This window comes from Mustelus asterias, chromosome 18, assembly GCF_964213995.1.
Source record: "Mustelus asterias chromosome 18, sMusAst1.hap1.1, whole genome shotgun sequence".
NCBI classification, from domain to species: Eukaryota; Metazoa; Chordata; class Chondrichthyes; order Carcharhiniformes; family Triakidae; genus Mustelus; species Mustelus asterias.
In genome coordinates, this window is record NC_135818.1 from 27,656,866 (window position 1) to 27,682,398 (window position 25,533).

The 25,533-nt window shown below is 39.5% G+C and overlaps 1 protein-coding gene across 1 annotated transcript in view; it reads left to right on the plus strand.

Annotated features, from left to right (window-relative positions):
• The window catches only part of ubr1 (ubiquitin protein ligase E3 component n-recognin 1), a 222,574-nt gene that overhangs the window by 81,401 nt on the left and 115,640 nt on the right, over nt 1-25,533 (plus strand). Inside the window, exons 15-22 of the mRNA XM_078233618.1 lie at nt 1,030-1,222; nt 3,093-3,154; nt 3,985-4,095; nt 8,148-8,213; nt 9,901-10,002; nt 13,515-13,578; nt 15,285-15,409; nt 21,980-22,032. Coding sequence (XP_078089744.1) covers nt 1,030-1,222; nt 3,093-3,154; nt 3,985-4,095; nt 8,148-8,213; nt 9,901-10,002; nt 13,515-13,578; nt 15,285-15,409; nt 21,980-22,032 — 776 coding nt within the window. The remainder of the gene's footprint in view (nt 1-1,029; nt 1,223-3,092; nt 3,155-3,984; nt 4,096-8,147; nt 8,214-9,900; nt 10,003-13,514; nt 13,579-15,284; nt 15,410-21,979; nt 22,033-25,533) is intronic.

Here is a 25,533-nt window from a genome sequence, read left to right on the forward strand (position 1 = left end):
TCTGGTAAACAGAACAACTGGACAAAGGAAATGTACATGATGATGAAGGAGGCTTAGAAAGGTGTTAACAGTGTCCATTAAGTGTCAGCAATATTTTGCCTTCAAGAAAATTTTAATGTTTTATTTTGATATCTGGCCTTTGTATGACTAGAAAAGGTGATTTTGCTGTTTTGGTATATCTCTCAAGTGTTACATATGGCCCAGTGGCAGCACTTTTGCCTCTGTGTCAGAAAGTTCAAGTTCCACTTCATATATTTGAGCACAAAATTTAGGGCTGGAATCTCTAGTGCTATACTTGAAGGAAGAATGAAATGTTTTAGAATTAACCATTGAATTGAGGCTGCTGAGGTGGACAGAGACAATCCAATGGCACTATTTTGAAGAGGAACAGCAGTCTTTTCCATTGTATCCTGGCCAATATTTATTCCTTAACCAACATCACTAACAATAGATTATCCGATCATTATTATATTGCTGTTTGTGGGAGATTGCTGTGCACAAAATTGGTTCGCATGTTTCATACGTTAAAGTAGAACTTCATTAACTGTTTTGAGCATCCTGATGTAGTGAAAGATACTACCTAAATGCAGCTTTCCTTTTTAAAAAGCCCCCTGTTAACATGATGAATGTATTTACAGCTGGATTCAACTGGAGACAGTAGCAATCCAGTGACTCCCTTTGACTATGTCTCTTTAAAGAATCAGTCCTCCAATAGTTGCTTTATTTTATTCACATGAAAGGAAATTGCATTTATGTTCAAAGTTAATTGTTTTTGAAAGAATGTGTTTTATTTTCACTGAAGATTGTGAAACTTTGAATTCTCTATCCCAGAGGGCATTGATGTTTAGCTGGTGAATTATTTAAGACTGAGATTAATAGATTTTGTTGGACAATAAGGGAATCAAGCAATATGGGAATAGGGTGGGAAAGTGGAGTTGACCTTACAGAATGGTGAAGCATGCTCGAGAGTCTATATGGCATAACTTTGCTCCTGTTTCTTATGTTCTTTTTTCTCATGTATGCATGCAGGAACAAGTTCTTCTTCGAGCCTACAGGGAGTGCCATCGTGTTTTGTCCCAGTGTTCTAATGAGTGCAATCAGCGCAATGCAAGGAAACAACTCAACACTTTGACTATGTGTGGTCACTCCATCAGCTTGAAACGCTATTTGATATCTCGAGAGCCTGTCAGTGTCCATCTTCCCTTATCTAGGCTTCTTGCAGGTTAGTTTAAAGAAATTTCTTCACTAGCATAATAGTAATGACTTGGGAGCAGCAGGTTTAAAGTATCCTGGACAACACAATGATGCAGTAGTGGAGTGAGGGAAAACATCTAATTCCCAGAATGATCTGACTAAAGCCTGTTGCACCTCTTTAGAGAACTAGCCTTTAATCCGGGCATTGATCAGTTGTGGCAAACTGGCACCCCTGCTCAGTTAGTTAAACACTTGCATGTAAAATGGATTATTGCTGGTTCAGCTGATCATGTAGATCAGTCCAACAGGACAGCCAAAACAGTGACATAAGTAATTTTAATTATTACAGTGCATCCTAATTCAAAACAGTAACAAGGCAATAAATACAAAAGATAGATGTTATCCCAATCAATGGGATGATATGGTGAAATTGTGTTCCTTTGTTCCCACTCCACCCTTCCTCCTGAAAGTAGTTCCTCATTAACCCTGAATTCCAGGTGATAAGATATGACCACAACCTCATTTATCCCCAACCATTTAGTGACTCTGTTGTCCATTTTGTTTCTGCCCAACTCTCTTCAGTTTCTAGCAGACGTAACTTTAAACAAATCTAGACATTCAATTTAGGATTATAGTTCTAGCATGAATGCAGCAGTCTTATGAAGTGCCAAAATCCAAATGTGCACCATGCGGAACCCTTTTCTGACATTGGGGAGTGTCTCTACTGTCAGCTACACAACAACCATGGTGTTGGAAAAGATTCATGTTGTAATTAGTGAATACAGATCTGCGAATACAGATGCCCTGACTTTTGGAAATTGCTGGCTAATTGTGATTCCCAGAGATATCCTCCCCTACCCAGTTCTTTCTTGAACACTCAGTATGATACCAATGACTACAACTGTGTTCTGTGAGGTAGGACCTCTTGTTAAATTTTCTTATTCCATCCTTCCTTCAAAAGGAATGTATATTCCTTATTCCAATTATGATCTCCCATTATATCTTGGCCTAATAAACATAGGCCAGAAACTAGACTAGGAACCTTCCGATCTGTATGGCCGATACTACCATTACCAACTGGATTTGGGAAGGAAGTTAACTTCTGTTTGAAAATATAACCAAGAATGAACAGAGGCATTTTAGAACAATTTTTGCTTTTTGGATGCTGATCATACCCAATATTTAGCTTGTTAAAGACAAGGTCGAGCACCAGTGAGTGCTTGCATAAATGCATTATTTTTGTAATAAAGTTAATTGATCCTTGGATATTTTCGATAGACATAGTAAGCAAATATAAATAATGCATGGAGAAGGATATGTGAAGAAGTAATTACAAGGTAGTAACTTAATCCAAGCATTGAAATGGTGCCAAACTTAGATTAGATTACTATCTTGTTAATGCTCCAGGATAGTTTCTATTTTTGTACTTTTACTTTTAAGGAGAGGCTTAATAGTTTTGGCCTAGATTTTATTTTGTTCCGAACAATTGTCAGTATGTTCTATACTAAATCATGGAAACTTTTACACTTTTGTGCTCCGTACTTATTAATGCCTGGAAATCTTCAACATGGACAGTGTCGTAACTGAAGTTTGGTAAGGTGAACTGGTGAACTTGTGGCATGCTTTAAGCCTTTTACATTGTGGGAAAACACATGCCAGGTTCTAGATTTGCTCCTCCAAACTTGTGTGTTTTTGGAAAGAGTATTTTAATCTTAAAACCCCTTGTTTTGACAGGCTGCTGGAAGTGATAATAATCATGTTATTTGGCCAAATTTAAATCAACATTCGGGTTGACTTGTTTGGTTTCTCTAGGGTACTAGGGTGAATTCTTATAACTTTGCTGGTTTATGTTGTTGCTGATAATTCAACAGATTTTTACATGTTACTTTTTGTTATAGGTTTACATGTGCATCTAAACAAGACTGGAGCAATTGACAAGTTGGAAGAGTTTGTGCCTCCAGTAAGTAAAGAGCAATAAAAAAAAAATTCCCCTTTAAAATATTTCAAATATTTCTCTAAAATGTCAGACCATTCTCTATCATTTAGTTTAAAATGTTATTTACGTTAGATGTCAAAAGAATTGCTGTTAAACTATTGAAAATGCAGCCTGGTATTTTAATTTTCCCAGCTTGTTGGTGTACTGGCAGCTTTTGGTTTTAAATGTAATTTTTTTGTTCCCAAAGGCTTACCCATAATACAAAAAGTTCCAAGTGATTTAATACAGCAGTGAAATCCCCAGTTTGTTCTCATACAACCAGATTGTCGAATGGCCTCTGTCTTTCCTCTATGATTCTATGATACGTGTATACTTAAACATGTTACATGCCTGTAAAAGTTCCACATTTAACCATTAAAGCTTTGGATTTTGGAGTATATTTATTTTTGAAAGGCTTGCCTACAGCATGAAGGCTTGCATTTTTGTTTCCATCCTCCCCCGGTTCTTCCCCTGGAACATCACACTATAGAAACTGAAAACAAACGATTATGTGTATCATGATCTCAGAGTTTGTCGAGTTGCATAAAAGATTACATCTGGTATGTTTTGAAATGTTATAGTTAAATTTTCTAAATCATTGTTTTGATTGAGGAAGCCACAATATTCATTAAAAAATGGAAACAAATCCAGCTACTTTAAATCTTGAAGCATTTAAATTTACACGTCGCTGATGTTATCTGTGATGTTCGTTGGGCAATTGGAATAACAAAATGGTGTCACATTCAGCAGCTATTGTACCTTGTAGCATATTCTTGAGCTATACTGACCACATACTATTGTGTCAATTATTACAGTCAGAGTTTCAAGTAGAAAAATTGATGGACTACCCATTACGCTGCTTAGTGCTGATGTCTCAGGTCTCAGCTGATATGTGGAGAAGAAATGGATTCTCCCTAGTAAATCAGGTACTATGGAAATGTTGACTTGATGTTCATGTATGAAAAAAACCTTCTGACCTTTGAATAGTGAATCCTCGTTATACAAGCCAGGAAGGACACCATGAAGTGGCCTAACATGGGTTCATATTTATTATCTCTTGCCATGCCCTGTTTCTGATCTCTGCACTGTTATGTGAGGAGTTTCCAAAAGGAATTCAATCGTTTGGTAGACAGGGAATGGAAGCAGTGAAAGAGGGGAGAGTCACTACTGTTCAGTCTTGATTGGTTTGAGATGCACAAATTCATGGAAACCTGAGAATGAGGAATTGAAAACAATCCCATCTTAAAAATAAAATAATGAAGCAACCTGCAAACTTTGTTCAGTTTGAACAGTCTGAACTGCTGGCTTTTTTTTTTAGCACGTTTTGTTTTTATTTCATATTGCCAGCTTTCATTTTTTTAGTCTCTGGATTACTCCCAAGTGTTCATCACTCACCTGATGAAGGAGCAGTGCTCCGAAAGCTCGTGATTCCAAATAAACCTGTTAGCTTTGACAAAGTGTCATTTGGACTCGAAACGTCAGCTCTTTTCTCTCCTTACAGATGCTGCCAGACCTGCTGAGATTTTCCAGCATTTTCTCTTTTGGTTGTTGGATTTTAACCTGGTGTTGTGAGACGTTTTACTGTGCCCACCCCAGTCCAACGCCAGCATCTCCACATCAAAGTTAGAAGATAAGGCAGATGAATGCATGGCTGGAAAGATGCAGCAGGGAGGGATTTAGATTCCTGAGTCACTGAGACCGGCTCTGGGGGAAATGGCACTTGTACCAACTAGTTGGCGGTCTATAGATTACGTTGAGTAATTGCACCCTTTTGTTCCTTAGCTATAGCCAAATTGATTCAGACCTTGAACCCTCTAGGACATCCTCTTTCTCCAGCACTGCAACACTCTCCTTAACCAATACCACCATTCCTCCTTTCCTATCTTTTCTGAACACTTTGTACCCAGGAATATTGAACACCCCTTCCTTGAGCTAGGTTTCTTATCACCATAACATCATGTTTTCACATCCCAATCTTATTTACTATACTCTGTGTATTCACATACAGGCACAGTAACCTTGGTTGAGATGTCATTACTTTCATCATGTATTAACTTATTATTCTCTATACTAGTGCTGTCAGTATTTTGTGTACTTGGGTACTCCTCGAGCAGTTTATTATAGTTCCCACACCCCTGCCGAATCAGTTGAAGGCCCTCCCAACAGACTCAGTCCCAATGTTTCAAGTCTGGTTGACTCTTCATCAGAGCTCTGACAAAGAGTCATCCAGACTTGAAACATTAGCTCTGTTCTCTCTCCATAGATGCCATCAGACCTGCTGAGATTTTCAGCATTTTCTGTTTTTGTTTTAGATTCCAGCCTCCGTAATTTGCTTTTAGATTCAGTCCCAGCTCTGTTCATGTGCAACCCGTCCAATACTAACACAATCTCCCCATATCCCTTGACGTCTTTTAATGTAGAAATCTATCTGTTCCCTTCTTAAATATGACTTGGCCTCCACAGCCTCCTGTGGTAGAGAATTCCACATGTTCAGCAGCCACTAAGTGAAGACGTTTCTCCTCATCTCAGTCCTAAATGATCTACCCCGTATCCTGAGACTGTGACCCTATATTTTACACCTCCTCCCTCCCCCCAACCAGAGGAAACAGCATCCCCACATTCAGTCTGTCCAACCCTGTTAGAATTTTATACATTTTGATTAGATCCCCTCTCCAGTTTTCCAAATTCCAATGAATACAGGCCCATTTGACCCAATCTATCCTCATACCATAGTCTTGCCATCCCAGAAATTACTCTGGTGAATCTTTGCTGCACTCCCTCTCAGGCAAATATATTCTTTCTTAGATAAGGAGACCAAAACTGCACACACTACTCCAGGTGTGGTCTCACCAAGATCCTGTACAGCTGCAACAAGACATCTTTGCTCTTTTGCTCATGTCCTCTTGCAATGAAGGTTTGTAGTGGAGTACCCCATGGGTCCGTATTGGGACCTTTGCTTTTCCTGATGTATATTAATGATCTAGTGCAGGAGACAATTTCAAAGTTTGCAGATGATACAAAATTTGGAAGTATTGTAAACTGAGGAAGACAGTGTAGAACTTCAAAAGGACATGGAAAAGTTTTTGGAATGGGCAGATATGTGCATTTTAGTAGGAATAATATGGAGAAATAATACAAAAAAGGGAGTAAAATTCTTAAGGAGGTGCAGACCCTAGGGACCTGGATGTATATGTGCGTAACTCATTAAAGGTGGCAGGACAGGTGGAAGAGCAGTTAATAAAGCATATATTTATATGCTTTATTAATAGGGGTATAGGGTAAGGAGGTTGTGCTGAATTTTTACAAGACATTAGTTAGACCTCAGCTGGACTATTGTGTACAGTTCTGGCGCCACATGATTAGAAGAATGTGAACGCATTGGAGAGAGTGCAGAAGAGGTTTACAAGAATGGTTCTGGTGTTGAAAAACCTCAGTTATAAGGCTAAATTGGAGAGGTTGGTACTGTTTTCCTTTGAGAGAGAGGAGATTTGATAGAGATGTTCAAAATTGTAAGGGAACTGGACATGGATAGGGAGAAACTTTTCCTCCTCCTAAAAGGATCAAGAACAAGAGAGCACCAATTTAAAGTGATTTGCAAAGGATGCAAATGTGATGCAAGAAAAAGCTTTTTCACACAAGTGATTCGGGTCTGGAACTCACTGCCTGGAAGTGTGGCAGAGGCAGTTTAAATCAAGGCATTCAAGGGGGCATTAGATGATTATTTGAATAGAAACAATGCGTAGGGGTACAGGGGAATGGCACTAAGTCATAATGCTCATTTGGAGAGCAGACACGATGGGCCTCCTTTTGGATCATAATTTTGTGATTCTTTCCAGAACCGTCTCAACTTTTAGCTCTGGTCAGTCGTGGTTTCTTAGACTTCCCAGAACCATTGTTACTTTTGCGATGTGTTGTCAATTCTGAACAGACAGGAGCTTCTAAATTTGCTTTCCAACTCAGCTTGTTGACCACCTCGCCAACTCTTCCCTTTCTTCTTGTGTCTGTGTGACGCATTGCCATCGTATTTTGTTGGTACTACTTACAGGCCAAGGATCACCCGGTTACATGGGCCAGTATTTCTTATCCAGAAATTACAGCTGATCCCTTTACAAATGATGCAAACTCTTAAAAGTCCTTCTAAACATTTGTAAAAACAATTGCAGATTCCCCAAACGTTTGAAAAGAATGAAAATTTTCCTTAATACTACTGCTTCCCGATCAAAGGCCATTGCACTTTAGTGGGTTTCTGTTTGATTTCTCTCCCCGTGTCTATGAGCTGAGGTGTTTATTCAGAATTTTCTGTTCTACTTTGAGTTAAAGGTACATTTCGAAACATAACTGCCCAGTAAAGTTCAGTGTTCATGGCAAATGGCTGAACAATTGGTCGTGCCTCCTGGAATTCCTTCGCTAAACCTCTCTGCCTCTCTCTCCTCTTTAAGACAATCCTTTGACCAAATCTTCAACAGTTGGGGAATTTAAATTCAATTAATTAGTAAACTTGCAATTTAAAACAAAAACTGGTGACAGTAATGGTGACCACAGAACTGCACTCCTCAATCTCATGATTGATCGACCTAAAACAAAAAGCTGCCTTTGGACTTAGCCAAACAGAGTCTGGGGACGATTTTTGGCACGGTTAGGTCAGAGTTGTCAAAAATGAGAGGTTTGTGGGCCTAGAATAAAATGAGCGCATAGACTTGCTTAAAACCTAAATTATACTCGATGAATAAAATTTAAGTGAGTATTTGGATTTATATTTTATAGTCTAAGGTTAATTTCGTAATGAGTGCTCCACAAGTCATTCATAAAGATATCATCTTTTTTGATCTTTTACCCATAATTCCATCATTTTCTGCAGCTGCAAAGTAATCTGTTTCGTGTCATTCGGGTGGATTCAATTGATTGCTTTTTGTTGCTGGAAAATGGATGTTAGAATTAATGGCAAGGTGGTAACGTTGTTCCTTTACTTATCTTTAAGGTATTTTGTTACCGAAATGTAAAATGGAGGGAAGAGATGTTTGACAAAGACATAATCATGTTACAGGTATGGTTGTCAAATTTAAATTCTACTTGTGAAAATTCAAATTTGTTCAGTAGCAGTTGCCAAGAAGAACAAACACACCGGTTTGAGGTAGCATTGTGCTACACTTCAGAAATATATTTTTGGGACTCAGTACCATGAATGTCTGGCATGATCAACAAACTCAATTATCTTTTTTAATTAGCTAAATAACTAAGAAGAAATGAAGCACTGGAGAATTTGACTTTGGAAAAAGGATCAATGCATCTCCTGGCAGAATGGTGTCTGCGTAATGCGGAACAGAACATAGAATTATTGACTGTTACAGAGCAGAGGAAGCCATATGGTCACCATGCCTGCGCCAGCTCTTTCAAAGAGTGATCTAATCAGTACCACTTACTGTCCTGCCCTTTCCCCATAATCCTACGGTTTGTTTCCCCTTTGAGCCAGTTCCTTTTTGAAAGTTAGAATTAAATCTTCCACGAATCTCTCAGCAAGTGCAATCCGGATTGTAACAACTCGCTTGCGTTGTCCTGCTTCTAGAGCAGCATGCTTGTGCGGGGATATCCTAAAAAGTTATTTTAATATTGAAAAATTTTCCAGCTTTCACCAATTGTTTAATCTCATGACCAATTTCTCTGAGGAATGATTCTGCTTTGACATGGTTTCCTTATGGTAAAACCTAGTATCAATTCTGTTTAACCTTATGGGTAAACTTGCAACCACTTTCTATACTAGGGATTCTCAGCAGAAGCTGTTGTATTGCAAGAGGATCTTTTGTCTAGATCGAAATTCAGTACATAATGTGTTCTTGTCCCTTGAATTGGTGTTAAAAGGTTTCAAAGGGAAGCCTGTTTTTAATTCATTTTAATAGCGTATGTAGATTATGCGTTGTAAATTAAGGGGATTTATTGTTCCGTGTTTGCTCACTGATATTGAAAATAAATTGTGTTTTCAAATTAAATCAGATTGTATTGTATAACATTTCTTATCGCACATAATCCATGGTGATAAATGAGTGAAAAATACCCTGAAAACAAGCTGCAAAATGGTTAAGAAAATAAGCTTATCTTTCTCTTGTGTTATGGAGTGGATACAATGCTGAGAAACTCTATTAATTGTTTTAGGGTGTTGGCAGAAGTAGGGTGGATATCCACAGGTATCTGGTTAACTAGGTAATTGTTTAAAGGTTGCAAGTATCGTTGAGTATCATTATTCCTCTACATTGTTTTCAAGTACTACATTTTAAAAAAAACTTTATACAAATTGGCTTTTAGAAAATTGGATGAGGAATAATTTGGGTTGAGTCATGTTCATTTTAAAAATCCGTTTACTTCAGGGACATAAACTAAGGGTGTTGTTGAGCTTCTGTTTTTGCATCATTGAGAGTGCAGTATTGCTTAAGAATCTGTTCTCAGCCTGATTTCCAGAATGAGGTTGTCATACCACTTGGATTTGATGCTGTGCAAAATGCAATTCCGGTGTAGCTGGTTTGAAAAGTAGTTCTTGTTAACTGTTGGACTTCCTGCTAATTTATAAACTGAACCAGGGATTATTTGTGAATATTTTTGACGAAATATATTCTTGACAAAATATATACTTGTTCACACTTGTACAGAATTGCCAGCCGACAACTGTAATCTGGTTCTATTCTGCAACCGTTGTTGTTACTGGTCCTGGCACAGAAATTTAAACTGCTTTTATATTATAGATCGCCGCTTCAGTCATGGATCCAGATCAATTCCTGATGTTTGTATTGGCCAGATTTGAACTGTTTGACGTTTTTTCGAAGTGTCCAGTCCCAAGAAATAAGGTAAAACCCAAGTGTCCTATTTTATGGCTGTAGATAAAGTCTAGATTTGAATCACAAAGTTGTCAACTTTCAGTTGTTGGTCTTTGTAGCCAAGGACTATGCTCTTGCGCATCAATGTTAATGACTTTGTGTTGAGGGCCATAATCCCAACCTGAAACATCAACTCGATTTCTATCCACGTACACTGCCTGGCCTGCTCATTGTTTCTAGCATGTGCAGTTTTTATTTCAGATTTCCAGCAGCTGCAGTATTTTGCTTTTGTACTGATATAGTATGCCTACAGAGCAGAAGGAGGCCATTCGGCCCATCGAGCCTGCACCGATTCTCTAACAGAGCATCCCACCTAGGCCTTATCCCCATAGCTCCCTGTATCCCTGTATTTACCCCGCTAATCCCCTAACCTACACATCTTGGAACACTATAAGGGGCAATTTACTACGGCCAATCCACCTAAGCTGCACACCTTTGGACTGTGGGAGGAAACTGGAGCACCCGGAGGAAAACTACACAAGACACAAAGAGAATGTACAAACTCCACATAGTCACCCAAGGCAGAATTCAACCTGGGTCCCTGGCACTATGAGGTAGCAGTGCTAACCACTGTGCCACCATGCCGGTGAACAACATATAATTTTTAAGTTGAATTACACACACTTGTGTGTTAAGAAAGGTAAAAATGGTTTCAGCTTCATTTAGGTTTTGTCCCTCTTGATGCCTGTGAGTCTGGATTGTAACTAAAAGGTTTCAGGTCTTTTGGATTTGTTTGTGTATATATATTTTTAATTAAGCTTTGCAAGTCCTGAAGTGAAAGGGATCGTTGAAAGAGGTTAAAAGTCAGTAATTTTTGGAAACAAAACACAAAGTAGAAAAGCTGCACTGTGATCCAGTGACACAGAAAAAGATGAGTTGAGAGAGAGAGTTCAGAGGGTGTGTGTGGGGCCAGGGATTGTTAAGCTCTCTGACACGAAAGGCAAGGCTATGGGGGACAGTGGTTGATGGAATAGTCAGTTATAGAACTCTAAACTGATTAGTTTAACTGAGGTGAGTTACGGGAATTAATTTGTTTGCTCTACAGTTGAAGAAACAGTGGTTTTGGAGTGTAGTTTTCAGATGTCTTGGGGAAGAGAAATAAGTCGGTTCAAAACATCAAGTGAATGCTCAGAAAGTCACTGGAAAAATAAAGTTTGCAATTGTACCAGTCTCAGGCAAGAAGCTTTTGTGTCAAACTAATGGTAACTCTTTACATATTTGTGTGTCTGTAAATATATTATTGGGGTAAAGGAATAGTGGGAATTTGAATTGTCATATTGGGATTGTATTGAGATCTTTCCAACCTGTTTGTGGTAATATAGTTCATTGTTTTAATAAATATTTTATTCTTTGAATTAAAAGTTCAGAAGTAGACTCCTGTGAATTTGCTCAGTAACTTACCTCCACAGTTTTCTAAAAAATAATTAGCATCCATTAAGCCAGGGTTCAGTCTACGATCTGAGTTGCCCCTATTAACAGCAGCTCGGGTCATAATGTGCCATCCCTCCTTGAATAAAGGTGTCACATTTGTTATTCTGCAATCCTTGGCACTGCTGTCTCAGCATCAGGGACCCAGGTTCAATTCCGGCATCAGGTCACTGTCTGTGTCGAGTTTGCACTTTCTCCCTGTGTCAGCGTGGGTTTTCTCCGGGTGCTCCAGTTTCCTCCCACAGTCCAAAGATGTGTGGATTAGGTTGATTGACCATACTAAATTGACCCTAGTGCCTGGGGGATTAGCAGGGTAAATACGTGGGGTTACGGAAATAGGGCCTGGGTGGGATTGTGATCAGTACAGATACGATGGGCTGAATGGCCTCCTGTACTGTAGGGATTCTATGATTCTAATCCTGTATCCAGGGAAGATTGGAAAATTATGGCAAACCCTTCCTTTATCTCCCCTCCTTCCTTTTTCAACCGGGGATGCAAGCAACCTGGACCAGAGACTTATCCACTCTTAGGCATAACTAGCCTTTCCAGTTTCCTATTAATTTTCATCCGATCCATTACTTCTACCATCTCTGCTGCTACCCAGATTTTGTCAATATTCTCTTCCTGACACCAACACAAAGTACTCATGAAGTATCCCAGCCTTACCTTGACCCTCAAAGTGCATATTGCCCTCTTGCCCCGAATAGGATCCACCCCACCTCTTTTTTGCATGATGGGAGAAGATTTTTGGGTTCCCTTTTCTGTTAACTACCATTCTATTCTCATTATCTCTTTGCTGGTCTTATTTTCCTCTTCATTTCTCCATTAAACATATTGTATTTGGCCTGATATTTGCTCGAAGAATTCACCTGACATGCACCATTTTTTCTTTCATCTTGATTGTGATCTCCCTCATCATCTGAGGAGCACTGTTTTCAGTTCTCTCATCTTACACTTTTGTTGGAATGTACCTAGCCTATTCCTGATGTATCTCTTCTTTAAAGATCACCCATTGATGTGTTCCAGTTTTTCCTGTCAATCTTTGATACCATTTTAGCCTTCCTCTGTTATCCCACTAAAATTAGCTCTACTCCAATTTAGAAGTTCTACTTTAAATTGATCCTTGCTGCTCTGCATTGCTCATTCAAGCCTTACTCTTACCCAAGGTGTTCCCCCATAGACACTTGGTCAACTCAGTGAAACCTTATTCTCCAGCACCAGATCGAGCAATGCCTCCTTTTTAGTTGGAAAGAGATCCTCTGATCAAGGAAGCTCTCCTGAACATCAAAATGTCTTCTCTACCCCAAAACTGCTACCACAACTCCCTTATCTTTTCTCAACACTTCATATTCTTGAATATTTAAGAGCCCAATCCTCACCCTTTCTAAGCTGCAATTATATTGCTGGTACTACATCATAGCCCACATGACTATTTGTGTTCGTAGCTCTCTAAACTTATTCACTATACTTTGTATATTTTCAGACATGCATTCTAAACCTATCTTTGTATTCCTCATAGTACATCTTAGTTTACTTGAATCTAAAATGGTACTTCCTTCTCTAATAAAATCTAAAACACTCACTCTTTTATGTATCATCTTCATTTGTTCTACTTCATTCATGTTGGTTACTGTCCCTCTGCCAATTTAGTTTAAACCTTCTCCAATGTCATGGTGAACCTTGCTACAAGAACACTGATACCAGTCTTGTTGAGGTGTAAACCTTCCCTTTTGATATGTGCCTCCTGCCCCAGAACAGGTCCCAGTGTCTCAAGGGTATATAGAGGAAGAAGAAGAAAGAAGTCAGCATCTAATTAGAATGTTTACAAATTGCTGACCTCATTCAGAGGCAGAAATTGCCTCCAATATGACTTCCAATGCAGTACTGCCCCAAATGAAACATTAGACATTTTAACGTCTTTAAATTATTTGCAATTTTCTTATTAGGGTGGTTAAATTACTGCATCTAAAATAATTGAAGCAAAGCGGCCGTAACTTTTTATTTCCTGGTCGGTTTAATGAGACTGACTTATATATGTGCTTCTTGTATTGCAGGATGTAATTCAGCAGACCAATGTTCTAATAGAGGAATTGCTGCACCTTATTATTATGGTGATTGGTAAGGTTTCATTTTATTAACTGAAACATGGATATAATGTGCAGGACTACACACAACAAAAATTTTTATTTAACAGAATTCAATTCCATGAGGTGTATGACGATGCACAAAATTGATTTTAGCTGCATAAGTCAGGACAAATATTGTTGTAATATTTGTTATAGGCCCAATTGAAATTCATTCCAATTGGTATTTACAATATAATAACTTGATTAATTGAGTCCCAAAATATGTCCGATGAAAATGAAGCAACCCAAAATTATGTTCATTTTCAGAAAACAAAGGAGACAGCGATAAAAGGAAAGGGAATGGGAAAGAGTTAGTGGAAGTCACAATAACAGACAGAAATTGGTTTAAAGGAAAAAGGAGTGAATAACAGACACAGAGTAACACGGATAATACAGTAATGAAGAAAGGCCGAAAATACATATATTTTGCATCCTTAATTTGGTAAATTCTCCCAAGAACAGAAGTAATAGGAATGTAAAGGAGTGAGCTGCAGTGGAGTATCCGCATTACCAGATCTTCCCAAGAGGACTCTTAAATGGCCCTGCTTCCTTCATAGTGGATATACAAGCTGCAAATTTTTTCCCAACCCACATATCTTCCTCATCTGAAGAATCTAATTGAATTTTTTGAGGAGATTACATCAAAAAACATTAGTTCTGTGCCAAAGATGATGCAAAATAAGAGCATGGAATGCAAGTCAACTTTGTGACACATTGGTGTTTGAAAGCCAGGAATCACAAGAGTAAGGATAAAGAGAATGTTCTGTGATTAGTGGGATGTGACTAGCAGTGTTTCCCAGACATCTGTACTTAGGCCTCACAACGTTTCACCATATATGTCAATGATTTGGATGAAGGAATAGAGAGGTTTGTATTCAGGTTTGTAGATGATCCTAAATTAGGAGGTACAGTAATTTATGAAGATGGAAGCAGGATGTTGCAAAGCAATATAGGCAGATAAATGAGAACGCAAAACTGCCGGATGGAGTTCAATATTGGGAAGTGTGGGGTCACCCACTTTGGATCTGAGAAAGACAAATCGAATGAAAATCTAATTTAATGAAAAGAGACTAGGAGCTCTGACAGTGCAGAGGAACTTGGATGTACACAATTCACTAAAGCTTTATATATATGTATACAAATAATGAATAAGGCTAACAGAAAGTTGGAATTACTCTTATGGATTAGAATACAAAGGGGGAAGAAGTTATGCTTCAGCTGTACTCAGCCTTGGTCAGAATTCATTTGGAGCATTGTGCTCAGTTCAAGGTATTGAACCTCAGGAAGGATGTTTTGGCCTTGGAGATAGTGTAGATTCACCATAGTGATATTGGGGCTTAAAGGAATAAATTATAATACTTTGCATAATCTTGTCTTGTATTCCCTTAAATTTAGGAGATTGAGACATGATCTGATGGAAATGTTTAAAATGATGAAAAGAATCTTAATTCCTCTGGTTTGGGCAGGGAAATTTTAAATATCAATGTGTATAAAGAAGTTTATTGACATTCACAATGCTGATTTCCAGCTGTTGAAAGGAAGTGCTTGTTGTTTAATTAATGCACACAATTCTGTGGAACTAAATCTGACAGGAATGATAATCCTGTGAAGGAAGATTATCTTTTTGTTAATTCCAGTGTTTTATCTGTTCTTCTCAATGTCAGTGAATCTAATGGATGTGCATTTGTTTCTCTCAAGGGGAAAGGTATGTTCCTGGAGTGGGCCATGTGAAGAAGGATGATGTCACTTTGAGGGAGGTGGTCCATTTACTTTGCATTGAACCAATGCCTCATAGTGAACTGGCAAAAGCATTACCGGAGAATGTGAGTATTCCCACTTCGATGTAACATTTCATCAGTTTATTGGAAACCGAGGCAGGAATAATAAGTATTACGTTTGTGTCGTGTCTTTCCCCAACTCAGGATGTCCAAAGCACTTGGTGCCACTGAATCACTGTTGTAATGTAGGAAACACAGCAATTTGCTCACAGCAAGTCCCAAAAACAGCAACCTGGTGATGACCAGGCAATTTGTTTTAGTTGATTTTAGTTGAATGATTAATAATGGCCAGGACATGGGAGCAAATTCCCCTTCTCTTCCTTGAAATATTGCTGGGGTCTTCCCTGTCCACCTAAAAGGTTGGAAGGGGCCTTGGTTTAATGTCTCATCTGAAAGATGAAAATCCCGACAGTGCAGCACTGGAGTATCGGTCTAGATTTTTGTGCTCAAGTCACTGGAATGGACCTTGAACACAAAGTAGTGTGCTACCATTGATTCAAGTCGCACACAGTGAGGCATGGTACATAAGACCAATAAGATGTTGGAGCAGAAGTAAGCCATTCAACCCATCAACTCTACTCCACTATTCAATGAGACCATGACTGATCTGATATGATAACCCTCAATTCCACTCTCCCACCTTATCCCTATAGCCCTTGATTCCCTTGCTGATTAAAAATTTGTCAATCTAAGCCTTGAACATACTTAATGACCCAGCCTCTACAGCCCTCTGCAGTAAAGAATTCCACAGATTCACTACCCTCTTCAAATTCCTCCTCAACTCTGTGTTAAATGGGCTACCCTTTACTCTGCGATTATGCCCTCTGGTCCAAAATTCTCCCACAAGAGGAAACAATGTTTCAGCATCTACCCTGCCAAGTCCCATGAGTCTCGTATCTATCTCAATAAGGTAGTCTCTCATTCTTCTAAATTCCAATTAGTACAGGCCCAACCTGCGTAACATCTCCTCATAAGAAAATCCCTCCCTACCTGGATCAACCTAGTGAACATCCTCTCGATTCCCTCCAATGCCAGTATATCGTACCTTAGATAAAGGACCAAAACTGTTCGTAGTATTCCAAGTGTGTAAAGTTTGAGCAAGACGTCCTTATTTTTATATGTCATTCCCTTTGAAATAAAGGCCAATATTGCATTTGCCTTCCTAATTACCTGTTGAACTTGCATGCCACCTTCTTATGATTTATGTATGAGGTCCCCCAAATCCCTCTATGCTGTAGCTGTCTGCAGTCTTTCTCCATTTAAATAATATTCAGTTCCTTCATTCCTATCAAAGTGCATAACTTCACATTTTCCGACATTACATTCCATCTACTGAACTTTTGCCCATTTTCTGAACTTGTCTATATCCCTCTGTAAACTCTTTGTGTTATCCTCACCATTTGCCTTCCCACCTATTTTTGTGTCATCCGCAAACTTGGCAATAGTACATTCACTTCCCTCATCTAAAACTAGAGGGCATAGGTTTAAGGGAGAGGGGAGAGATACAAAAGGGCCCAGAGGGGCAATTTTTCACTCAGACGGTGGTGAGTGTCTGGAATGAGCTGCCAGAGGCAGTAGCAGTGGTGAGTACAATTTTATCTTTTAAAAAACATTTAGACAGTTACATGGCTAAGATCAGTATAGAGGGATACGGGCCAAATGCGGGCAATTGGGACTAGCTTAGTGGTACAAACTGGGCGGCATGGACAAGTTGGGCCAAAGCCCATTTAACACAGAGTTGAGGAGGAATTTGAAGAGGGTAGTGAATCTGTGGAATTCTTTGCTGTAAACCTCTGTGGAATTCCATGTTGTAAACCTCTATGACTCTATAAGTCAATATATATTGTAAATAATTGTGGCCTCAGCACTGATCCCTGTGACACTTCACTAGTTGCAGGTTGCCAACCTGAAATTGCCCCTCTTAGCCCAACTGTCTGTCTTCTATCAGTTAGTCAATCCTCTATTCAAACTAATATAATATAATTGCGGGTCCCCTAGCAAAGATATTTGAATCATCGAAAGTCATGGCTGAGGTGCCTGAAGATTGGAGGGTGGCAAATGTTGTGCCTTTGTTTAAAAAGGACTGCAGGGAAAAGCCTGGGAACTACAGGCCAGTGAGCCTCGTGTGGTGGGTAAGTTGTTGGAAGGTATTTTGAGAGACAGGATCTACAGGCATTTAGAGACGCAAGGACTGATTAGGGACAGTCAGCATGGCTTTGTGAGTGGAAAATCATGTCTCACAAATTTGATTGAGTTTTTTGAAGGTGTAACCAAGAAGGTAGATACGGGCAGTGCGGTTGATGTTGTCTACATGGACTTTAGCAAGGCCTTTGACGAGGTACCGCATGGTAGATTGTTGCATAAGGTTAAATCTCATGGGATCCAGGGCGAGGTATCTAAATGGATACAAAATTGGCTTCTTGACAGAATAAGAAGTCTCACAACAGCAGGTTAAAGTCCAACAGGTTCATTTGGTAGCCAATTTACCCAGTTACATGACTGTCACCCCAGTCCAATGCCGGCATCTCCACATCATGACTACCATCGACACCGCAAACTGCCGGCTCCAAGTGGAAAATGGTATTTGCTACCAAATAAACCTGTTGGACTTTAACCTGGTGTTGTGAGACTTCTTACTGTGTTCACCCCAGTCCAACGCCGGCATCTCCACATCATGACTACCATCGACACCGCAAACTGCCGGCTCCAAGTGGAAAATGGTATTTGCTACCAAATAAACCTGTTGGACGTTAACCTGGTGTTGTGAGACTTCTTACTGTGTTCACCCCAGTCCAACGCTGACATCTCCACTTCTTGACAGAAGCCAGAGGGTGGTTGTAGAGGGTTGTTTTTCAAACTGGAGGCCTGTGATCAGCGGTGTGCCTCAGGGATCAGTGCTGGGCCCACTGTTATTTGTCATTTATATTAATGATTTGGATGAGAATATAGGAGGCATGGTTAGTAAGTTTGCAGATGACACCAAGATTGGTGGCATAGTGGACAGTGAAGAAAGTTATCTCCAATTGCAACGGGATCTTGATCAATTGGGCCAGTGGGCTGATGAATGGCAGATGGAGTTTAATTTAGATAAATGCGAGGCGATGCATTTTGGTAGATTGAACTAGGGCAGGACTTACTCAGTTAATGGTAGGGCATTGGAGAGAGTTACAGAACAAAGAGATCTAGGGGTACATGTTCATAGCTCCTTGAAAGTGGAGTCACAGGTGGACCGAGTGGTAAAGACGGCATTCAGCATGCTTGGTTTCATTGGTCAGAACATTAAATACAGGCGTCGGGACATCTTGTTGAAGTTGTACAAGACATTGGTAAGGCCACACTTGGAATACTGTGTACAGTTCTGGTCACCCTATTATAGAAAAGATATTATTAAACTAGAAAGAGTGCAGAAAAGATTTACTAGGATGCTACCGGGACTTGATGGTTTGAGTTATGAGGAGAGGCTAGATAGACTGGGACTTTTTTCTCTGGAGTGTAGAAGGCTGAGGGGTGATCTTATAGAGGTCTATAAAATAATAAGGGGCACAGATCAGCTAGATAATCAATATCTTTTCCCAAAGGTAGGGGAGTCTAAATCTAGAGGGCATAGGTTTAAGGTGAGAGGGGAGAGATACAAAAGTGTCCAGAGGGGCAATTTTTTCACGCAGATGGTGGTGAGTGTCTGGAACAAGCTGCCAGAGGTAGTAGTAGAGGCGGGTACAATTTTGTCCTTTAAAAAGCATTTAGACAGTTACATGGGTAAGATGGGTATAGAGGGATATGGGCCAAATGCGGGCAACTGGGATTAGCTTAGAGGTTTTAAAAAAAAAGAACGGCATGGACAAGTTGGGCTGAAGGGCCTGTTTCCATGCTGTAAACCTGTATGACTCTAATATGCTACCTCCAACACCATGGGCTCTTATCTTATTAAGTAGCCTTTTGTGCAGTATCTTATCGAATGCTTTTTGGAAATTCAAGTATATTACATCTACAGGTTCCCTTTTATCTATCCTGCTCGTTACTACCTCACAAATTCTCACAAACTTGTCAGGCATTATTTCCCCTTCACCAAGTCCATGCTGGCTCTGCTTGATTATATTATGTATATCTAAATGCTCTGCAATTACATCCTTTATAATGAACTCTTATGGACTCCTCTGTGAGACAATCATAGAATCACGTTCTGTAGCACACCATAAGCAGTGGTATCATTTCATGAGCATTTAAAAGATGTAATGAAGATATCACAGCACTGTGGGAAACATTAGTAATATTAGAACAAGAACAATCTTTGCATCAGTATAAGTTAATATGTAAAATACATTTAATTTTAATTTCTTAACCTGGTCCAAGCAGAGTGTCAGGGTATGAAATCCATTCATTGTTTGTAACCTCTAGCTCATGTGTTGTCTGGCAAGTCCTGCACCTCTTTATAATCTAGTTGCACTCTTTTTAATCCTATATTGACATCTACCCACAGAATTACATAGAAACAGGTCATTTGGCTGAACCAGTCTATGCCAGTTTTTAATGTTCCACACAGACCTCTTCCACTACCTTTCCTATAACTGTATTGACATAACCAGTGTTTTGTTCAACCATTTTAAAACAGCATTGCCACTTGAAGACAGGATAATATCAACTGTGTACCTATTTGGCAATAACTAATTTATGAAGTATCCCTCAGGAAGATTAGTAGAAAGAACCAAAGGCAAGGTCAAAGAGGAGGAGTTTGTGAAGGCTTTGAAAGTAATTAGGAGGAAAACCAGAGGGCTTCAGAACCAGATAGTTCTCTGGTTATATACCCTCCTGCCAATAGCAGCAATTTCTCCCTATTTACTATTGCGCATCACACAATACAGGAAGGAAGGAAATCTATGTCTAAATGTGGTTTAATTTTAATTTCAGAACATAGTTTTCCACAATTTTTCCTGCTCTGCTTTTGGCAGTCTGCTTTTTCACTGCACTCAGGAAGGATGGTCCCCTTTTTTTAAAAAAAGAAAAAGTTACACTCTTGCAAATTCTCATCCACTTAATCTCTGATCTGGTTGCCCAAGCAGCTATAGAACCATAGAATCATACAGGACAGAAGGAAGTTTTGACCTGTGTTGGCTCTGGGGAAAAGCTATCCAGTTAGTTCCAATGCCTGCCCTTTCCCTGTAATCTGCCAGCTTTCTTATTCTAAAGTATACGTCCACTTCCCTTTTGAAAGCACATTTCAGGTCAGAACAACTTGCTGCATTACAAAAAAAATCATCTCCCCTGGTTTTTTTGCTAATTATTTTAACTGTGTTCTCTAGTTTCATACCCACCTAACAATGGCAATAATGTGTCCCAATTTACTCTGTCAAAACCCAAATAATGTGGAATATCTATTAAACCTCCAAGCCCAGCTTCTCTAGATTCTCCGTATAACTGCATTTCATCATTCCTATTCTGGTAAATCTCCTCTGCATCCTCGCCAAGGCCTTGATGCCTTTCTTATAGTGAGTGGCCAGAACTCAACACAGCACTCGAGCTGATGCCTAAACAGTGATCATTAATGGCTTAAGAATAATTTCTGAGTTATGATTCCAACCAAAATTTACTTGGTTCCAACCAAATTTTATTTAGAACACACAATGAAAAAAAGTTAGCAATGAGCAGTTGTAATAGTTTTGCATATTTAAAAAAAAACAGGCTTGACCTCTCTTAGTTCTTAAAATCTCAGTTCCCTGTAGTTCAGAAAAATGGCTATACACAATACAGCCTTTCTATTTTACCAATCAGCCCCACTTTTGATGATGGAACTTTCAGCCAACTTGACCTTGGTCACTGCAGCTGGCTCCCCAAACCTCTCTGCTTCTGCATGTATCCTTCCATTTAAAAAAAAAGTTTCAAAATTCATCACTTCAAGCTAGTTTCCAGTCACTCCATCTTAACCTTTCCCTTCGTGAAATACGTAAGATTTTTGCAACATTTACAGACAGTATGTGGATATAAGCTGCATCTGCTGGCATGTGATGTGTATTTGGATAACCAAATGTAAATGCTAAAAGATTCAAGTCTGAACAGCTGAACTAAGTAACCAAGGACTACCTAAATCTCTCTCCATCTTCAATTCTTTTCCTTCTGAGACACTTCTTGACCACATTTGTCCAAATATTTGTTTATGTGGGTCAGTATTGCTTTTGGCTGTAACACATCAATGAGGCATTTTGCACCATTAAAGGTGCCATCTAAATACAAGCTATTGTTGAGCTAAGAGTGTTGCAGGATAAGGTTTAATGGTGCCTAAATCTTACCATTTTTCTAGTTTTAACTTTACACTATTAAAATACTGGCTTTTCGTCTTACTAAGTATCAGCTATGGCTGTTGTCTTTATAAGAATTACTGCAATGCAACCCTACCTTCTGAAATACCAATATAACGTTCAATACTCTAGCTAGGACTGGTTTGGCAGAGCAGTATATTGGGCTGAATAGCCGGTTTCTGTGCGGTATGATCAAAGTCTTGCATGATAACAAACCACAAGCAATGTTCGTGATTATTTTGATAAAAAGAATACAGTAGTAATCAGCCACTTTTTAAAAAAAATCCAAAAATGGTGTCGTGATTGAGTCAAATTATTTTAACAGGAGAACAATGAAACTGGTTTGGAAAATGTTATACATCAAGTGGCCACTTTCAAGTAAGTTTAGTTTTCCATTAGCATTATTTGTATACATTTTTTAAGCTTATCACAAGGTGCAAATTTGTTGTGTTCTTTGAGTACTCGTGTATTAATTCAATAGCACATCATTCAGCATTTAAATCAGAAATTCGCTTTTCAGCCATTCTTCCTTTGAGTAACTTATTTAATTTGCATTTTCACAAATGATCTAATTTGTTGTTACTGCTCCAGTAAATTATGCTTTTAACACTCAACCTTGACATACAACTGAAGAGACCATCATCCAATTGCTAGGGACCAGATCAGAAACTCCAAGGCACAGTCTGAAGCTAGCCTAAATCCCAACTATTTTTGATTTTGGCATTCATGTTAGCATAAGGTGTTTCACTCCAGGTGTGATTCTAATGACCCACTAGGAAGTTTTTATCAGAACAAACTTTATTTAACAATACAGTTTAACTATAACAAAAATACATTAGCCTAACTTTTACCAATTGAAATACTTAAACATGACTAGGTCTAATTCTTAATTGCTAGCTATTTCTATTAATTCCAATTTAAGCAATATCCCCATAGATGTAGATTCCTCTTCAGAATCAGTTGGCAAGACACATCGGCTTAAGTGAATTCCCAGTCCTCCAGCCTTTTAACCTCTCTGGACAGAGATACAGAGAGACACCTGTCTTCTGACTCTCGGACAGTAGCCTCCAAAGTAAACCTGTTTTCACACAGCCAAATTCCAATGAGAGATAGAGAAGTTTCTTTTTGCAGACCTCTGGAGAGAGATACCTATTTTCAGGTTCCCAGACTTAAATTTCCAGAAAGAGAGAGGAAAAGAGCTATTGCTCTTTTCAAATTCAAACTGCGACTGCCTGTTTTTTTTTTCTCACTCTGAGCCTAGCTCCACCAATTCATTTTCTTCTTGTCAATCAACCTAATCAAACCCTACTCTGAAAACCCCAGGGAACAACCCTAACATAACATAACTACATTAGTCCAGATTAAGTCAAGCACTCCAATAATTAGGAACAATTAACCTTCTGCAGTATCAGCAGGTGGGCTTCCAGTTGTAAACAATTTGGCATTGTGATCAAAGCTGAAGTATAAAACATTCCCTTCGGAAGAAACATGACACAAATTACATTTCTTCAAGGCACAGTATCGTTACACAATGGAGAAAAGGTCACTGGGGTCATAATCTTTCTTTAGAGTGCCAGGCCTCAGAGTTGTGACAGATGCTGTAGTTCCTTTCCCTCCTACCTTCCAACTACCACAGCTATAACCTGTTTGGCTCCATATTATACCTCAGACTGGGAACTTTTACCTGATGATTAATTCTGTTGCTGTCAGCATACAGGTTTCTGAACAATCATTTAAACAGCTGTTTAACATCATGTAGGATACAATACTTCTTTTCCGAGAAGACTTATTTTCTTGGGCTGCTTTCCAGATGTGCCTGCGACAGAAAGGAGGTGTCATTAGTGCATGGCAAGGGCCTTTAGAAACAGGAGACATGACTCACAGTATTGTTGTCTGATGGATGATGCAGTACTGGATCCTCACTTAGTTTATCACCACCAACCTCACCATCAGCACAGGAACAGTTGACGAGAGCTAGATGGCTCTCTCAAAGTCCCTGAGGACCTTCAGCTCTAGCATCCTTCCACCCATCTGTGATCTCTCCCTCTTGATATGAGCCAACCTTTCCTTCATGAAAACAAATGAGTGAGCGCAAGCAGGACGTGTGCTAGGGCGGATGATGAGGAAGCCTGAAATGTGTGGATAGTGAGTGGGACCAGCAAGATGAGGAGAGCGAGTGTGATGTCTCTTGAGTTGGCAATGAGTGTGATCCCTATGGATGTGTCATGGGTGTGTGAATTGAGAGGATAGTGACTTGCCCTGGCAGAACAGAGGAGATAATTCATCATCTTCCTGCACTGGATGGCTGTCCTCTTCTGCAGGACATTAGCACTGGCCGCTGCTGCCATCACCTCCCATGCTGGATTGGTGACCTTGCTAGCTTTTTCTTAGTATGCAGGTGGAGGACATCTCATCGGGCCTCTTCTGCATCCAGAAGAGTCTCCAGGGAGGCATCTGAAAACTTAGGGGCGGATTTCTTGGCACCCATCACTTCTCAGCGACCTGCGGTGTAGCTGGTGTGCTCTGGATGGCCTTTAAATATGCCACCCCAATGATTGCAGCGCTGAGATGATGGGCAGGTGAATCAGAAGCTGCCTCACCAACAATGGTGTGGAAAAAACAGATGAAAATTTTTAGCACCAAATGCTACACTATATGGTGGGAAAATTTGCCTTTGTTGTCAATGGGTTCACTGCCGCTTTTCCCGCTTGCCATTGGCCTTTGCCGATTTCCAAGAAAATCTCACCCTTGGAGCCCAGCTATCACTCTAGTAAATCTATGCTTCACTCTATCCAAGCCTAAAGTATTATTTTGAAGGTGCGATGCCGAGAACTGCTCGCATTATTCCAGGTGTGGTCAAACCAGGTCTTTTTATAGCTGAAACATGTCTTGTACCCCTTTGTATTTCAGTCCTCTCGATACAAAGGCCCACATTATGTTAACCATTTTGATTATTTCCTTTATGATATTTTAATGACCTATGTACATAGACCCTCCACGGTTCCTGGCTTTTCATCATTTAGAAAGTACCCTGTCCTATCCTTTTTAGGTCCAAGTGGATTACTTCACATTTTCCTGCGTTGAAATCTGTTCAACACGCTTTTGGTCATTTACTTAAGTTGTCACATCTCTGCAATTTTGTGCTTCCATTTACATTGCTTACCTAAATTTGTCCTGCCAGAAAATTTGGATCTGTGGCTTTCTATCCCATCATCTAAACCATTAATAAATACAGTGAATAATTGAAACCCCAGCCCAGATTCTTGCAGAGATAAAATTATCTCTGTATTCTGTCTCCTGCCGCTCGGCCAACCTCCTAACCAGGTCAATAATTTTCCTTCAATTCCATGGGATTCAACTTTAACTTCAATGAGGGATCAGTTGCCTTCGAGAAGCTCATATAAGCAGCATCAATAAACATTCCCCTATCCACTATCGTCACTCCTTCAAAAATTCAGTCAGGTTTTTCAGGTATGATCTACCTTTTACAATCCATGTTGGCTCTCTGATCATCTGAAATTTTCAAAGCGTTCAGTTACTCTATTGATAATTATTGATTCAAGCACTTACCTGACAACAAACATTAGCCTAACTGGTCATAATTTCCTGATTTCCCTCTGTTACCTTTCCCTTAGTACTTGATGTGAAGATATAGGGCCCGATTTTACCATTTAGAGTCTAAGTGCTGAATCCGGGCGTCAAATAGATCTGCGCCCGGAATCCTCTTTGCAGCGCGCCCATACACTTTTTGCTGGCTCCAGTCCGATCCGTGCAGTGGGTGGGGCTTAGCGCTGCCGGACCGATCAGAGCTCTGAACTGCGCATGCGCAGTTTGAAAAAAATCCAAAGCAGCGTGCCCGGGCGCGAAAGAAAAAACAAC